General features: G+C 40.3%; 1 protein-coding gene across 2 annotated transcripts in view; it reads right to left on the bottom strand.

The window, feature by feature from the left end:
• Fkbp14 (peptidyl-prolyl cis-trans isomerase Fkb14) overlaps positions 1–5,148 on the bottom strand; it is a 58,790-nt gene extending 53,642 nt beyond the window's left edge. The window contains exon 1 of one of the 2 annotated variants that reach the window (XM_083121978.1): positions 4,705–5,148. In XM_083121978.1, coding sequence (XP_082978104.1) covers positions 4,705–4,892 — 188 coding nt within the window. In that variant the 5' untranslated portion in view covers positions 4,893–5,148. The remainder of the gene's footprint in view (positions 1–4,704) is intronic. The other variant, XM_083121979.1, reaches the window with a different exon arrangement.
• Positions 5,149–19,637: the final 14,489 nt, after the last annotated feature.

Raw genomic sequence — 19,637 nt, 5'->3', positions numbered from 1 at the left:
AGGTTGATAAAATAGTAGACAGCAGTGAGTGCCAAGAGTGGGGTATATTTTGATTGTTTAATAGTGGAGGAGGTCTAAATATGGGCGAAGGTCTAAATATGGGTTTTGGAGTTATCAGCGCTCTCGGGTGCTGCAGCCTGGCAGAGGCTATTGGAACTGGTTATCTGTCAAGGACAAAGGTCTGAAATATATGTGCCAATTCGCAGGAGAAAGTTGTGGTTAGTTTCGACCTTGGACGCTGTTATAGAATTGCGACCTCCGAAAACTTATTGCAGGTATGTTTTAACTCAGCGTTTTCTGAATTCTCATCTGCCTTGTATAGGTTATGATATTAGCGGTACATAAAACAAATGTGGGCTTTTATAATGCCATGATTTGTTTGTGAAGTATGTAGTAGGGGTGGCCAGATCCGGATCCTGGCGGATCCGAAATCCGGATCCGGTTGGTTCCGGATCCTTAGGATCCGGATCCTAAAATTTTTCGAATCCGGATCTGCGGATCCGGAATTTTCAGATCCGGATCCAGAACTTTCGGATCCGGATTCAGAACTTTCGGATCCGGATCCAGAATTTTCGGATCCGGATCCAAAACTTTCGGATCCGGTACTTTCAGATCCGGATCAGGTACTTTCGGATCCGGATCCGGTACTTTTGGATCCGGATCCGGAATTTTCGGATCCGGATCCGTTTTGCCATCCCACATGCGCTTCTTTGGAAAGTAAGAATGTGCTTATAAAATATTGTTACCTGCTAATATACATATATATATATAATATACATACACACACACACACACACACATATATATATATATATATATATATATATATATATATATATATATATATATATAGTGTGTGTGCTCGCGTGCGCGATTTGTAATTAATTAATACACTTACTTACTAGGGAGGGTCTAAGTCTCACCCTCCGATTTCCATGAAACTTGGCAGGTGTATAGAGCCCCGCCCCCCCTCAAATGTCAAGATGAGGAGAAATTGAAGTGGGGATCTGTCCCCGAAACCACGTAAATATGGCATAGGAAGAAACAGGGGGCATACGGCCTCTCTATACACCTGTCAAATTTCATGGGAATCGGAGGGGGACACAGGGGTCAGATGATTCTCACGGCAATTTGTCCTAATCTTGACATTTGAGGCGGGTTTTGCCCCCTAAAACAGTATTTTAGCCGAAACAAAAAAACACGTATTTCTTCCTTTGGGCCCCTCTATACACCTGCGAAGTTTCATGAAAATCGGAGGGGAACACAGGGGTCAGATCCTTACTTCAATTTGTCCTCATCTTGACATTTGAGGGGATTTTGCCCCCTGAAACAGTTTTTAGCTCAAACAAAAAAACACGTAATTCTTCCTTCGGGCCCCTCTATACACCTGCCACGTTTCGTGGAAATCGGAGGGGAACTCAGGGGTCAGATCCCCACTTCAATTTGTCGTCATCTTGACATTTGAGAGGAGGTTGCCCCTTAGAACAATTTTTTTTCCGAAACAAAAAAACACATATTTCTTCATTTGGGCCCGTTTATACACACACTTGCCAAGTTTCATGGAAATCTGAGGGGGACACAGGGGTCAGATCCCCACTTCAATTTGTCCTCATCTTGACAATTCAGTGGGTTTCGCCCTGTAAAACCGTTTTTTAGCTGAAACAAAAAAAAAAAAAAACATGTATTTCTTCCTTTGGGCCCCACTATACACCTGCCAAGTTTCATGGAAATCGGAGGGGGACACACAAATCAAATGCCCACTTAAATTTGTCCTCATATAGACATTTGAGTGGGGGTTGCCCCCTAAAATCGTTTTTTAGCCGAAACAAAAAAAACACGTATTTCTTCCATTGGGCCCCACTATACACCTGCCAAGTTTCATGGAAATCGGAAAGACACAGGGGTCAGATCCTCACTTCAATTTGTCCTCATCTTGACATTTGAGGGGGTTTTGCCCCCTAAAACCGTTTTTTAGCTGAAACAAAAAAAAAACACGTATTTCTTCATTTGGGCCCGTTTGTACACACACCTGCCAAGTATCATGGAAATCGGAGGGGGACACAGGGTCAGATCCCCACTTCAATTTGTCCTCATCTTGACATTTGAGGGGGTTTTGCCCCCTAAAACCGTTTTTTATCTGAAACAAAAAAACACGTATTTCTTCCATTGGGCCCCACTATACTGCCAAGTTTCATGGAAATCGGAGGGGGACCTTTAGATAACCTCCCTTGTTAGTCTTACACTTTGTAATTATTTAACACTGCATATATTATAATGTTTTATTTTAATTTGTAAAACTGTAACTGTAGAACAATTGTATAATTTTTGTATAACATTTCTATCTTGTTATATGTGTTAAAGGTTTCATCCTGGAATGGAATGTCTCACATTTATGTGTGTTTTCATTTCCAATACATTCGAATGAATACATATTCGTTTCAATGGCATTTACAAAATCACTTCGGACATTTGTGCACGAGTGTGTTAGCCGATGCGTAGCAAAGTATTTTAGGAACAACACTTGAAAAAAATTCTTGTAGGACTAGGTGTGGTAATATTATAATGGGATTGAGATACGAAACTCTCGGATCCGGATCCGGATTTTCGGATCCGGATCCAGATCCGAAACTTTCGGACCCGGATCCGAAATTTTTGGATCCGGATCCGAAACTTTCAGACCCGGATCCGGATCCGCTGATCCGGAACTCTCGGATCCGGATCCAGATCCGGAACTTTCGGATCCGGATCCGGAACTCTCGGATCCGGATCCAGATCCGAAACTTTCAGATCCGGATCCGGAATTTTCGGATCCGGATCCAGATCCGTAACTTTTGGATCCGGATCCGGATCCGAATGGATCCGGATTTTTCGGATCCGGATCCGTTTGGCCATCCCTAGTATGTACCACAGAGAGCGAAAATGAATTGATGAAGAAAAATAGCGTGATGGTCTAAATATGGGCTATGACTAGTGTTGCCCACGAGACGAGACTTTGGCCTGTCTCGTCTCGAATTTTTAAAAGCCTGTCCCGTCTCGTCCCGTGGGCAACACTAGCTATGACATGAGGTCTAATGCTGAGATCACATTTTCAACAAATATTTAAATGTTTTTCTTAATTTCGATTTTTCCCATTCCGCGTGATTTTCAAAACAACAGATTATTCATAAATATAAATTTTATAATGTTTTAGCGTTAAATGACTGTTTTTTTTTTAATTTTAATTGTTTTTGTGATATTGCCACTAGTAGCCCATATTTAGACCACAATTTCGAAATACATCATTTTACCATTTTTTGGAAATTGCTTTTTTTCTTTTAGAAAAAATGGAGACCTATACTTTAGCATGCTATTACATTTAAGTACATATTTCATAGATATGCATTTTAAAGGCAGGTGCTTATATAATAATTTTTTTCCTCCGAAAATAACAAAATAAAAAGGGGGGCATATTTAGACCTTTTCCTCTAAAAGTACGACAAGATAGATGTATTATTCATAAATCAACTGATTTTTTGTTTAATTGTTTATGTCTGATGCTGCTGCAGATAATTTCAAACACTCCAATCTCTCCTACGCCTCCAAAACGATTTTCATGGGGGGGGGGGCGCAAGGACAGTTTACTTTCTCTTCATAGACAAGGATTAGCATTCAGATGCTATAGTGCAGGTAAAATAACCTGGCAAAAAGTGGAGAGGCAACAGCCCCCTAATAGTAGTCACTGCTATACAGAGAAAAGGAGGGCCTCCTCGATGGCGCAGTGGTAGCGTCTTCTCTTTGTAATCAAGGGGTCCCGGGTTCGATACCCGGTGGAGGCACAAGTGGTTCGGATTCCACTTTAAACTGTAGGTCCAGTCCCGATTAGCCTTACTGTGCATAAAGTGGACTTAAAACAACAAATCAATCAATCAAAAACAGAGAAAAGGAGAGAGGAAAAGATAGAAACAACCAGGAATAAGGAGTGGGTGAGAGAGATGATAGATATAGAGGGGAATTTTTAATGTAGAGTTCTAAGATTTTTTTCTTAGTTCAGAAGACCAGTCGAGATGGTGCACTTTCTAGCTTCAGCAGTTCCTTAGGTAGTCACAGTTGATACGAAGGAGCGGGCATGGCTAGCGGTTGAACCACACTTGATATTCATATTCTCATTGCGTAATCGAAGTAAGAATTTGCCATCCAATAATCGGGAGTGTAAATATTTTAGTAAAAGGAAATTGTATAAATTCGAATGTTCCACTGAGAATGTTATTTTTTTTTATGAAACGGAGGTTAGTAGAGTGTGCCTTGAAATCAGATCCCGGGTTCGAATCGTGTACAGTGCGATCCATGAGTATTACCGTGTAAATTGTTCATCAGCATGTTCGTGCACTTTATTTTATCCAATGAGAGCTTCAATAATTCAAAGAAAACTCAGAACAAGCTATTGACAACTTCTGCACCAGCACACATAAACATCCATCGCTTAAAAACACACAGGATGTAAGAGAAAAATTAATGAAAATAGTCATGGACAATTTGCACGGTAATACTCATGGATCCCACTGTACTTACGTATGTTTACACTTTCCTTTAATGTTTGTCACCAAATTTGTGGATTACATTTGACACGGTGATCCAGCTTAATGCGTGTTGTATACGTTTACAATGTAGGAAAAGCGCAGAAAACAAACAAAGTTAAAACCAGAAGTGAAGGAAAAGTGCACTAACCTGGAGTCGAATTTGGTACCGTCTTGCAAAGTGCCCGTGTAGTGCATGGTTAGCATATCTCCGTTCTTGGACTTTTCGTCGCACCCTTCCGGTTTGTAAGGAACGTCCACCTTGAGTTCATTACTGCTCGTTCTGACACTCAAGAAGAGCGTGAACAGTGATAGTAAGGTTATGCTGTGTCGAAGCATGTTCGTTTGTTAGCACGAATACGTCTTGGAAGTTTGTTATGAAGTCTTGCAGCTATATCGGCTGCCGATGCGTTTGTCAGGAACGAGGGAACCCAATACACTTTATCGCGTAGAACTTCACTCACTCGCACACTATCAACACATGTGACTCGTTCACAGAGGGGAAACTACGCTATGTGGAGACAGAACCAACACACGCAAGCAGAACAGCAGCCACGCAGAGAATAAGTGTTAACCCTTGATACAGGAAGGCTGGCGGGGGGCAGGCGGGGGGAGGGGAAGATACAGCGAGAGAGAGGGAGAGAAGTCTGTATACACGTTGGAACTTACAGGGCAAACGCTGATTGGATGCTACTTGACACGTCACATAGCAGGAACCGGAGGAAAAGTCGTGCCGAAACGGCGCTTGCAGTGTTGCACACTGTTTTCGTTTCGCACTGAAAATAGTGACCGCGCAACTTTTAACGCTTATATATTTTTTTTAAATTTTGTTATGCAAAGTTGATACTGCGAGTCTTTATCAACCACTTAAACATGTTTACATATGTCGTAATTATGTGCAAACGAAAGTACAGGGGGTATGAAAAGCAGTTGGGTCCTGAATTTGATCAGCCGTAACTGCACTATTTATTTTATTATTTTGCGTCACTTTTCTGCCAAAAAGAAACTGACGGAAAGACACGAAGGAGCATTCGCTGGCCTCCGTGGTCGGCGAAGCCAGGGGACCCAGTTTCGAACCCCGGTCAAGGCAGGGAAGTATAATTTCGTTTGTCTCGTCGACGCGATTAACTGATGAGGCGTAAAATAACCGAAACAGAAAGAACAAAGATTATCCATTCCAGACTCGAACCCAGAACGTTCGGTGATGAAATGCTGGAAACTGCAGCATAGTGCTCAACACGATAAGTGATAGACGAATAATTTTTGATTGATTGGTTCACTTGCTTCTTTTTACTTCGCTTCTTGTGCCACTTTTGGCTAATTTGCGAAGATGGGGATGAGTGACGATATGATGAAATTGATGAATGGACACTCACAAATAGCCATGCCCAGGCCGGGATTCGAACCCGGGACCAGTGATAGACGAATAACACTTTCATGTTATTGAAGGAACATTCATTTTTGATGTTGATTGATTGATTGATTGAATTGCTCTTAAAAGTCCCCTTTATGCACAGTAAGGATAATCGGGACTGGACCTACAGTGTAAAGTGGGATCCGAACAACTATGTGCCTCCACCGTGAATCGAACCCAGGGCCCCTTGATTACAAGGTCATTTTCGATGCCTGCTTCCCTAATGGAGTCGCCTTGTAACTAAGGGGTCCCTGGTTCGATACCCGGTGGAGAGACATAGTGGTTCGGATCTCACTTTAAAAGTGTATTCCCAGTCCCGATTAGCTTTTCTGTGTTGGACTTAAATTAAAACTCAACTCAGCGATGCCATGAGCCCTTATCGACAGACGAAACTCGCTAATGGATTTCAAGTTCGAGCCCTTGCCTGGGTGTCCATTGGTGAGTGTCCCTTCATCAATCATCATCACTCATCCTCAACATCGTGAGTAGCTTAAAAGAGCAGATCAGCGACGTGAGATAACAAAAACGCACAAAATGCTAATATGCATTCAGCGAGGGGACGTTAGGAGAAGTATTAGACGTGTGAATAAAAGTAGATTTAATGTGATCTTATTACAAAAATTTTACCACCATTCTTTCGCACAAAAAGTACCAAAATCAGTATGATCACTAGAGCACAAAATTATAAGCGAAATGCATATTCTTTTCCAGACTTCTCGTGGTAAGAAGAATAGTTATACTTCGTATTACATACCTTGATGAGCTATTTAACTAAGGTTGAAAGTGCTTATAAATGCTTATTTCTGCAGGAAACGGTTATGCTTGCTTATTTTATGATTTTGGTTTAAAATAGCATATTTTACTCAAATCTGTCATATTTTAATCCTATTTCAATCACACGATAACATGGGATGACGAGATCAATGCTTCTAAATAGCCGCACGAGAGAAACAGTGCATCCATAATCATTGTTCCAAATTACCTGATATTATAACACAGTTGAAAGCTCGAAATAATGCATTGCAACATTCACTTTCTCTGATTGATGGAATTTCAGTAACGTTATCTTCAGAAACTCACGGTGTTGGTAAAATTGTGTCCGACAAGCTCAGTCAGGAACTACTGAAAAATCCCGGTTACAAAACACTGTGCCAAATTTATAAAAATATTTCTGGTGAAGAAACAGACATTGAAGAGGAATTCACCGAAGAAGAACTGTGGTGTTTTTCACATGCGCCTGTGATGTCATGCTACGTGGAAAGAACATTTTCACTGTACAAATCATTCTTCACTGACAGACGCAGGAGCTTCACACAAGAAAATCTCAGGATGACCTTCCTTACATACTATAACAGCTTTGAATAAGTTAAGAGATCTAATAAACAAATATTTTTATCAGATTTTCCAGTATTTGTTTATGCTTATTTTGGTGCTTATTATTTTCATTTTTGTGCTTATTAATTTGCTTATTTTACTGTTTGATTGTGCTTATAAATCCGGGCTCTAATTATCACGTTTTTCTCCATGTATAAATTTTCGTAAACCGGTTACTAGCGTCCTCAAAAGAACAAGTTTATAGATGATTTTATTGCTCAACACTACCTCCACAACACTAACAAATAAAGAGACCACTACTCGTACATGCACCATATGTGTAATCCACACGAAAATTATGCTAAATATGTTAAGACATTTAGAAAATTTGCGAGGCTTTTAGGATTGGGAGTCATTTTTTTATTTAAAAAAAATGCTTTCTTCGGCATGCCCAAGTGTCAACAAAATCAAAACACATATGAAAGGAATTTTGTCCTTAGGGGATATGCAGACAAGCAATACACCACATTGTGGCGGGTTGTCTATACGTGAGGATGAGAATATAATCATTGGGAAACAGTGAAACAGTTTCAAGGTTAAGCTTGCGGACGAGTTCGTGTAGGAATTTAAATTTTTCTAGTAGCTAACTAGTGACATTATAGCAAATTGTTGGCTGTCCCTTTTCTTTATCTTTGCGTGTGTCTTTCGCTTTATTCGTTATTCATTTTTTCAGCACAGGGGAAGAATCAAACTTATGTTGAACATGTACACATGTAGCCTACAATACAAGAACAGACAAAGTCAAAATAAATTATTAATTAATTGATTTGGATTATTTGACATCGCTTTTCTCCCATTTTCGACTAATCGCGATGATGAGGATGATGAAATTGATGAAGTGACACTCATAAAGAACACCCAGCCCCTCCACGATGGCGCAGTGGTAGCGTCGTCGCCTTGTAATCAAGGGGTCCCGGGTTCGATACCCGGTGCAGGCACATAGTGGTTCGGATCACACTTTAAACTGTAGGTCCAGTCCCGATTAGCCTTACTGTGCATAAAGTGGACTTAAAACACCAACTCAATCAATCAATCAAAACATAGAACACCCATGTCCAGGCCGGGATTCGAACCCGGGACTCCCTGGTGTCGTAGCCTGTTGTGTTTATCACGGATGGCGACCCGCTCACGTTGAACATATAGTACATGTACATTCAAAGTGAAGAAGGTAAAGTGTTCCCCTGTGCATAGCACCACGCCATGAAGGCGTATAGGGGGTGTGGGGGTAACGCCCCACACTTTCTTGATCCGGTCGTGAAAATAATTAAAATTCTGCAGTTATGTAATAAATATTTGGAGTTTGATTTAATAACAATGGCATCTTCACTATATCTTGCACATGCGTACGACACTGTACGTATCAGATTCTTGCATTCTTCTAATTCGAGACTTTCTGCATACGAATGGCGTGTAAATGGTGTTACATCTTGCTATAAAAAATGTTACATGAATCTTGTCTTCTTCCGATAGGTCTAAACAAAGCCAATCTTCTCTCACTAATTTGCCTAAAAATGCCATTGCCCACTCTCCTCCTACCATTCATTTCAATCCAAAGCGACTACTTACTTTCCGAACGCGGAGACGAGACTAGCGCGAGAAAACGAATCTTATTATTTCTTCTCTTTCCTCTTTATTCCATTTCTCGTTTTTCCTTTTCTGTATCTTTCCATTCTTTTTATTTTCTTTGTTTCCCCTTTTTCACAAGTTTCTTTCTTATTTTACTTCCTTATGCATTTTTGTGCCTGTCTCTTTCTCTTCTTCATTTCTCCTTTCAGTTTCTGTTCTCTCTTTTGCACTCCCCTCCTTTCTCCTTTTTCATATCTTTTCTTTCATTCTTTCCTCCTTTGTTGCCCTTGATTCCATCTTCCTGTTCCGATGCAAACTCTTTGCATGTTCAACTCACGATTAGATTTCAGACAATAATAATAAAAAATAATTTAAACATGAAACATATTATTATTGTTTTTTAAGAAAAGATCAGATTTCAAAAGGTTTGAAGTCGAGATTGTTCTACGCGTCAGGGGTCCCGGCCTCGAATCCCGTCCTGCGGATGGGTGTTCTATACGAGTGTCCCTTCATTAATTTAATCACATCGTCCAATCTTCGCGATTAACATATTGAAGTTGACATTGTATGTTAAAGAAATACAATAAAAGTCAAACGGTAACCCAAATTCAGCAATGAACTTGGCGTTCCGCTGGACTGTGGTGGTGTAGGTGAAAGTCGGTGATAAATCGAACAGCGCATTTGGCTACACTGCAGATGACGTCAGCGCCGGTAGCAGCGGGGAAAAAATAAGACGTGGAAGAGAGAGACTGTTTGAAGGAATGGGTCAGTGATTCTGTTCGCAGCTTTCGCAAACCCCATTGTGCATTCCTTTTTCTGGAGGGCTGTAATTTTGTGGCCCGGAGGAACCTGTCTGTATGGGAATTAGGAAGGAGGAGGCTTGGAGGAGGGGGGGGGGGGGCGAAACCTCACAGTTTCTCTATCTCTCTTTTGTTTTGCTTTCAACAGGTGAAAGTTGATTTTCTAGGAAGAGGCTGAGTTTATGCCTTTCCATCAGTGGAGATAAACTGAAGCGGATATTTCAGTGTCATGGGCGTACCGTGAGGGGGAGAGGGGGTCAGTGCCCCCGTATTTGGATTACGCAGTTGCTCCGAGTCCTGTATTTCCCCTAGCCAGGTTCGTCGGTGGCGTGTTCGAGTGGGGAGGGGAGTTGCTGATTCATAAAGAAGACTCCCCATGTACTGGTAATTCTAAGATGCAGGGGCGTCTTCATGAGGGGGCCTGGGTAGGTTCTAGCCCAGCTTGAAGTTGTCTGCTCAGCCCAAATAAATAGGCTACATGAGTTTTTAGAAAACTTATTAGAAGAATTGAACACAGGGAAATAGAAAGCGATAGATTGAAGTGACAGGGAGAAAGTGATAGAAACAGGAAGAGAATAGCAAGAAGAAAGGGACAGAGAGAGAGAGAGAGAGAGAGAGAGAGAGAGAGAGAGAAAGACACGGGGAAACAAATGCAAAAAAAAAAGGTAAGGGTAGCCGACCTCCGTGGTGAAGTGGTTAGCAAAGCGGGTCCCGGCTTGGGCATGGATGTTCTTTGTAACTCTCCCTTCATCAATTTAATCATATTAGCATTCATCCTCATCCCGCGATTAGCCAAAAATGGCAGAAAGGATAAGTAAAATATAGCGAAGCTATATATCCGCTTGGTATGTTTCAATAAGGCGCGTGGTAAAGTAGGATTAGTTTAAAATTTCTCGGACACTAAGTCTCGTGCTCGGCCTCGTGTCAAGTCTGGAAGGGTTTTGTTTCTGGTCATGTACCATCGTAATAGTCAGGAATCTAGGACAATTGCGATGAAGCCAAAATCACAGATAATTCCGATGATTTTCGCGGTGAAGATCATTTTACAAATTAATGGTAGCTGCAACTTAGCTGTAAAAAAGGCCCATTTACTCATATTCGACACGCTCAACCTCAACTGCATAAAGAAGGATCTACCATACAGAGGGACAGTGAAAGCAAGCTGTTATCAGAGTCCATTATTCTAGGAAATTAGTTACGAATTCAAAACCAGAAACGTAGATCTTTTCCTTTTTATTTTAACAGTTCAAAAGTACTTTTATAGAATGGTAACAATCAAAAAGTAAATATATTCCCTTTCTTTATACATCCATAATCAGACAACTGTATGATATGCAACTTAAATTTATATTCTAAAACTTAAATTGACAAATAATTAGGGGTCAATGCGTGTATAATGAATGCGGCCATACGACCGAGAATTCTATGAATAGGTTCCTCAATACCCAAACTAATATTAATTTAATTAGAAGTTAGAATAACAAAAACCTAATATACGGTAAAGAAATGAACAAATAAACTATAGAATTTTAAAGGAACCACACTACGTAAATTCCCCATCATATCGCCACACTTACCATACACGTTTACAGTCAGAGCTACACTGCTCTTTCCCCCGTGACCGTTGCCCCAAGACAAACCGTGCTTGTTTCCTCCTGGCGGCTCTGAGCATAACAGCCAATCAAATCCAGGCATGACATCAGTTGCAATGTTACCAGCACATTTAGTACATTTGTGGGCAGAGGCTTATAAACAATTGCAACGATCAGGACCTAACCTAACCTACTCAAAGGCGCCACAGAACTAATAATGCTCTAGAAGATTGGAACAACAAAATGAATAGGTGGCTTGGAAGACCTCCAAAAATTCATGATATTCTGGCCTGCCTCAAGAGCCAAGCAAAAGACACCAACATCAAGTAGCGGATGGAACTTAATCCTGACATTAAAAACGAGGAGAGAGTTAGAAAGTGTATTCGCACAAATGAGGAAACGGGTGACTTCAAAATGTGTTTGTTGGCTCCAGCCCATGTTCAAAAATTTGATTGAACCAAATTCCCAGCCGAAAATATCAATATTTCACATAATTCTCTTGCAAGAGGTATCACCTAATACTTAAAAAATAGAAAATATGTCGACAAAATGCACAATAAAATTCACATTTTTATAATCAGAGGTTCGTATTCAGGATTTAATACTTAGGAGCAATGCATACTTCATAAGGACAATAAGAAAACATCATCAAAATCCGGGCCCTGCTTATCACACACTTCTCAAACACCTTTCTTAGTTAAACCCCGCCCTTCATCTTCTGACTTCAGGTTAAATGCTTTCGTTGTTAGGTTAGCCATCTTAGGTATAGGGTGGTCTCTGGTTCGGTGTTCATGGCCAGGACCGGCGCTACTAATTTTTCAAGGTGAAGCGACATTTCATGCGGGTGTTCCCCCCCCCCCCCCCAATCAACGTTGTGCTGGAGCATTCTTGTTCATGGCTTAAATTCATACTTGTGCAATTATTACAAATATTTTGTATGTAATTTTTATTAGTGTTAAAAATTCGGCATATACATTTCCTGTATTTTGTAAACAAAAAAAAAATATAAAAATAAAGCGAAATAAGCTTTCATCGGTTAAAGACAAGCTTCTATATGCTTTACAAGACAAACAAAGCTTGTAAAGGTAATAATGGGAAAATTATATTCAACTGATAACATTAAAAAAAAAATATTTAATTTACCAAAACTCATTTAGTCACAGTTACCGGAATAGTAAAAAGAGTTCTGGAATAAACATTTTGATCAAATTTATTCAATATTTTTTTTTTCTATTTTTGTAGGTTTACTCATAGTTTTTACATGTGTTAAAAGTTTAATTTTATCATTTTGGCGCACGCTAATGAAAGAAAACCAACCTAATGGAGAATCTAGAAACGTTTTTCACTTTTGAAGTGAAACTGAGTTATGTTATTCAATTGTTAAAGCTTGTTGGGTGCTTGTTGGGTGTTTATGATATAACTACTTACCAGCTTGTTACTAGACGTTATCTATATAATATATATATCATGTAATCATTCTTTTTCGGTGGGCAGAGACTCTTTTAAGTTGGGCCTGACCCCACCCTCGCCCACCCTGTGGCGGCGACGCCCCTCGGCTGGGATACATGCAGAAAAGTGCTTTGCCGTATGCTGCGGTAGGGAGCTCGTCTTGTCGTAACCCTTTGCCTCCACCCTGCGGCTTCCCCGGCAGCCACGTGATAAGAAGTCACAAAGCCCAAGCGCGACATTTTATTGAGGCATTTGATATGTAAGGGTGTAACTCCATGTCCGGACGGATGACTGAGGGCTCCGTATTGGATGAGAAGTCCTCCTTCCTCCATAATACAGCCGCTCTCTGTATTGACACTGGATGTTGACATGGCTCTCCCGAATGGATGTACCGACGGAGGCGACGAAAGGGCCCTAACGGCATCACGAATTCATTGGAAAGAAGAGCCGGTCTGTCCCAGAGGGAGAGTTTTCGAATCTCGGCGAAATGAAAGGGCCCTTCCCAATAGTAACAGTCGCGCCGTTTATCACTGCAAGGAACGTGCTTGTCAGCCCCTTTGGTAGGTGGCCCCGTCCTATACTCTGCAATGTGTACTAAGAACGCGAACTAAGTACAGTGGGAAGCACAAGTATTTCTCAGCAAATTGTCCTTGACCATTTTCGTTAGTTTTCCTCTTGCATCCTACCTGCTGGATTTCTACGTCTGCTCGTCGAGATGTTGTCTTGTTTGGCGTTTTGCTTCAATTCTTGATGCTCTGATTGCGTAAAACCAAGAGAATAAGCGTGGTTCTGTACAATTCTGTTATGTATATGTGTGTGTATTGGTATGTTTTACGTATATTTTTAACTTTTCTTACAGTGTATGTCATACTTTTCGTGAGTTTTTCTTATCTTTTTTATTTTAATGATTTTTTATATATATTTCGCAAGCAATTACAATTTGCTATTGTAACCAATTTATAAAATGTAAAATAGAGATGGTTAAGTGGAAGAAAAGGCTTGTGTCTTAACTTCGCCATCCAAAACAAGAAATAAATAAACAAATAAATAATATTTGCTTGGTAATACAGAAGGTCGTTCCCTTTATATCCGACCATTTTTGACGGGTATACCGCGCCACCACCACCGATCATGTTCTATTGGACCCCCAGCAGTGTGGAGTATCGCCCGGCATCGCAGTTTCCATCGCAGCAAACTCCGGCGCAGGATAGGAATGAGAATTCAGTCCAAATGCGCAAAAATCCATTGGACTGGAATCTGGGCTTTTCACAGGAATGTCTTCAAACGGAATGACACGAATTCCTAATTCCTCTGCCATTTCCTGATAAAAACGTAGTGATGTTCTGGCGGTATGACTCGAAGCCTTGTCCGTATGGATCTTCACCTGGTTCGCGTCCATTCCATACAATTGTGGGATGTCTCTCCGATAGATAGGTGTCAGAATGGAGTCTTGGAAGTATCTGGCATTCACCTTCACGTTCTTGTCCACCTTGCGTATCATCAACTTACCCTCATATCCGAATCCCGTCACAACCATAAAGCCACGACGGAAACTTTCCCTGCACTGACGAACAAAGTTGCTGCTGCGCTTCTTGCCGTCAATGTCACCGTATGTGATCGCCCGAATGTGACCACCAGCAGTGAGATGGACATATGATTCATCCATTGTGACAACTTTCTTCCATTTGGAACACGCCACGTACCTTTCATACAAGTTCACAATGCGTACGTATGAAAACTTAGCATGAAATGGGCCATTACGTAACCGTCCCAATACCGGTTGATTTTCGGCGCCATTTGATAACATTCACTACCAACACTCACGCACCTACAAGATCAGGCACAAGACTGCTCTCGCCAGCAGACCCATAGTTCCAGCATGATACGCCAGGTCACGTAGAGTGACACATTTTACATATATTTACACATATAAAATATTTTTATGCCAACCTTGTTCGTCTTCAGCCCCCTCCTCCCGAACCCTCCCCTTGACTGCGCTGTAAAAAGTTGACTGAAAGAATAACGACCACGTCAATTTCAACTGAACGTAAAAACAGGATCGGTTTTAAAGTATTAAATGCAATTACATAGTTATCCTAACTAATGTAGCATAATTTTGATGTTTCAGTTTTTAAAAATAAATTTATTGTGCACGAAATTTCAATTGATAATTATTACCTGGCCTGGACATGGTTGTGAGTTTCCCTTCATTAGTATCATCACTTATCCTCATCTTCGCGATTAGCCAAGAGTGGCAGAAAAGCGTATTAGAATAAGCGAAATCAATGGACAATCGAATCTGTTGCATCCCGTTCGTAAATTGACAGATAGACTGTTAGAATATTGTGAATTTTGGGGTAACTCCTAACAGCAGAGACAAGAAATATCACGTGCATTAAGTGAAAAGTAACCTTCACAGATGCCCACACTTGTTATTTTCCCTTTGCAGCTGGCACTACTCTCATCTGTACTTCCACGTCTCAAATACACGTTGTCTGTGAAGATAATAATCACAAAAAGAGGAAATTGCATCATTCTTAAGCCCGCAACAACAGACTTCAGGTGGTTGATCACCCGCTATTCAATCGGGATAAGTTAATTCCGACGTCACAATTGGAATAGATGCAGTAGTGTTCCAGGTGTACTCAAGTGTGCTGCCGAATGTTCACATAAAGCTTTTCTTGTGCACATGCTTTCAAAACTGTAAACACAGCAGCTTTCGATACAAGCTGAGGACTGTTGTTTTTTGTTCCTCCTATTAAATAGTACTCTCGATAATGAATCTCCTCTTCTTATCCCTGCGGTTATTTCAAAGGCTCTACTGGTTGTTTATACTCACCTCATAGGCGTAACTTGGCGGGGGCAAGGGGACACTTGCCCCCTTCAAAATTATGGGTTTATTAATATTTAGATGTTACTGATACTGTTGTTAATTTTCTCGGACAGACATGACAGTTGTTTCTATACTCTTTTGGCGATCTTAACAACTAGCTTAGCTGTTATATCTCTATTCTTATAACGTCTTTTTACCTACTCATCTACTATTAATAATTATACAGTATTGATTAATTTACATATTATTACATAATGTTGCATAATACACAATTATATAATATTAATTTACATATTATTATTATTACTACATATAATTTATATCAACGTATTAATTTAAACATTTACATGATTAATGATTTAATGAATTGCTTTATTTTACTTCGAATTTCTGCCACTTTTCGCTATTTACGAAGATGACTGTGGTGAATGGTGATGAGATGAAATAGATGAAGGGACACAAACGCATGTGGACAGCACATAACACAAGTCTCATGGAGGATTATAGTGGCCATGGGTCCTGACGCCAGAGCCTCGTTAGCCTGCAAGTCCAGCGTGTATTACCTGGAAATGAGGTTGACATTTGGGTGCCTTCGGAGGGGGTCATCCCTTACACCCCATATTATTATTATTATTATTATTATTATTATTATTATTATTATTATTGTGGGACACTTAGTTCGGATCCCCCGAAATATACAGGGTTATTACAAATGAGCTTACCGATTTCAGACATGTAAATCGCTTTTAATGAAACTCGGATACAGAAGGGTTATTATATCAATGTAAAGAGTAACTCATAAAGTATTATTTCCTCACCTCATTACGTCATTACCTCGCAAGGGTTCAATGTGAGGCCCTTTGGTAACTCGGCACACATCTAGCCTGTAATCTGACACTGACGGGCGGCCAGTTGAATTTCTCTTGCAGATGCTTCTCCTTTCTTTAAAAATCAGAGAACCATTTACGAATTAATTGCCCACTGGGTGGATCTGCACCAAAATTTGTACCTCTCGTGGTTATTATGCAGCAGCAGTGTTGCCAACCGTATCTGAAACGATATGAGATAGAACTTCATGAGTTACTCTTTACGTTGGCATAACCTTCTGGTATCTCATTTTCATTAAATGTGATTTACACGTGTCTGAAATCGGGAAGATCGTTTCTAATAACCCTGTATTTCTAGGTACGTACTTAGCTGTCTTAACCACAGCTCCAACTTGCACCAGCAACAGTTATCGCGTGAGCATTTCCCGAAAGGGAAAACCAGGCTTTTCGTACATGGAAGCCGTCCACATACTCGTTCACCTTCCCTCCATTCGCCGAAAGGAAAGGAAAGCGAGTGCACGGGAAAGTACGCCTGACAATGAGCCGATGTGTTGACTTCGGGAGTAAGGCACTTCGGTAATTCATTCCCTTAAGCCCTCGGGCTAACTTTGAAGTTTCTGCAGTCCAAGAGAAAGTTCGCCAAACTGAGGGGAAAAAAGTTGATTTACGACTGAATTTACGGTGCATAATAGCGATTTCCTCTAATGGATAGCTACTAATCGGCACGGTCAGGATCTTCATGACCTAAAAATAACAAAAAATATGCAGATAAGATAGGGCGGTCTTGGCCTCTAAGAATATGCACTAAACAGGGCTCAAAGTGAGTTTTGTGACGGAACTCAGTTCCTGCTGTGACATTGAACAGCTATTTCACTTCTTTAATACACTATACAAAAGTCCATCCTTTGCTACATTAATTCCTGTGAACAAGAGATGAATAGTGTATAAATTCCCATTGCTTCTAGTAACAATCGAATCTCCGTATAAGGTGACCTCAAAAATCCTCCGCGCCAAAAATTTTCCGGGGGGGGGGGGGGGTTGCCAAAACGTAAAATGATAAGAAATTAGTTCAAGGGACCATTCACAGATCTACACCAATAGCAATATACGTACAATAAAAGTAAAACAATAATGCCAGACAATTATAACTATGAAATCTAATTGCTTTCTATTAAAGCAACCTGAACATAATCAATGTTCGTAGTCCACAAAGCATTTCTGGTGGAAGTTTTGTCGTGGTCCAATAGACATATCTTCGGTATGTATCCCCGAAAACTTCTATATGATTCACGAGTTTATTATTTATCGCTATTAACCTAAAAAAACGTAAAACAACCTTCAAAGATGCCTCTAACACACACACATACATATACATAAAAATAATAAGATTTTTGTCCGAGAGATGGCACTAATGACGTATATAAATGATAAGAAAATTGACATGGACAAAAAGGTTCAATCTAATCATTGTCTTTTAGGCTTAATTTCTTTTAAACACAGATTTAATGTTTTCTGGGGAATAATTACCTCTCTTTAATATTGTATTTATAATTATGAGTTTCAATAACATTAAAAGGTTAAACAATAAAGAACTTCGGTCATTAAATGAATGTTAATTTTTTGATGAACATGTCGATGTGTGTGGCACTGCTCTCAATGCTTAAATGAATCGAATATCGTAGGGATAATTACTATAATGCAGGGTAACACAAATTATTGCCCGCGAGCCAAATCCTGCCTGCCAAAGTTCTTTTTATATGGCTCCACCTATAATTTTATCTCCAGACATTATTAAAATGAAATTTGACCTGGGATAAATTGCTGAAATAGAACTTGGTCCTCCATGCAAAAATATTTGGACCTCTCTCATCTAATTCAACAGTCTCAGCTCAACGAAGATAAGAATGTCCCCGGCAAACTTTTGAACTGAAGTTCACAGTCTTTTGTTTTCTCCTCTCGCTTCCCTCTCTCATTCACATTCATTGCACTGGAGGGAAAGGGGTATTGGTCTTATTTGCATTTTTCTGTATTTTTATTATTTAGAGTCGCTATCTTCAACTTCTAGCTAATCGCCACGATGAGATTTCAACATTTCAGCTGCGATTCGCTTTGGGACAGAGCGTAGCGTAGTGGTAACGTCGTCCCCTCGTAATCAAGAGGTGCTAGGTTCGATTTCTAGTGGAGGCATATAGTAGTTTGGCTCTCACTGAAAACTGTATGTACTGTCCCGATTAGTCCCGGACATATTTAATTCAAATGCGATTCGTTTTGGGGGAATATATAACGTGCTGAAATAAACGAAAATGAATGTTGATACTTCAATCAGCTTGATTTTAATATGTGAGCGGAATATCTTCAATTTACCCTTTTCAACTAAACTTCTGTCGGAAATTTGTGAATGTCATTCTTCATAACATTTACAGTTTTATTTTAACTTGGATAACCTTTGATAATAAGAAGGGCAATTCATTATCACTGTTACTGTTTCAAAAAATGTTTCATTATTATGAGATTTTTATTTATTACAAGAATTTGTAGATTTTTGTGCTTGTTTGCTAACCAACAGCAACATATTCCCTTCGCCAATTGAAATTTCCCTTCGGATGACAACACTGAGCAACGAAGGATAATTTCCCGATACTTCACACATAGCAGCAAACGGGAACGTGAGGGCATGAACCCCGGTGCATTGTGGGTCGAAATTGCTCTTCACCCGTTACTTTCTATCGTTTTCTCTTCTGCGGTGGATCCGTTTTCGGGTTTTCCAGTAACCGACGAGGTTATGGCGGTTGACGAAAGTAGTCGTGTGGCCTCCTCCCATGGCCGTGTCACTTTCTAACCAGCACGCATCTCTCACCCACGCGAACCTCCTGGTCTCCCACACCTTCTGTGCCTTCATCTTCAGCCAGCTTTCTCTGCAAACGGCAACTCGCCCCGTGGCCTAGTGGTTAGAGAGGGAGAGATGCAGCGAAAGGGGATGAATTCTCCAGGAGTCGAATCCAAGTATCGAAGGGGCGACGTCGCGAAGTGGCAGGGGGGGGGGGGTATATATCAACGGGACCAATTTTGCATTAATTGATTTAGTTTTATTTTTACTTCGCTTTGGATAATCGCGAAGATGAGGATGAGTGATCATATGATGAAATTCATGAAGGGACGCTCACAAAAGGTACCCATGCCAGATTCCGAGTTGTAGTTCGTCCGAAAGCGAAATACGTAGAAAAAATGC

The sequence above is a fragment of the Lepisma saccharinum genome, chromosome 5, assembly GCF_977018435.1.
Source record: "Lepisma saccharinum chromosome 5, izLepSacc3.1, whole genome shotgun sequence".
Taxonomy (NCBI): Eukaryota; Metazoa; Arthropoda; class Insecta; order Zygentoma; family Lepismatidae; genus Lepisma; species Lepisma saccharinum.
Note: the sequence above shows the minus strand (reverse complement) of the source record. Positions and strands in the feature narration are given on the sequence as shown.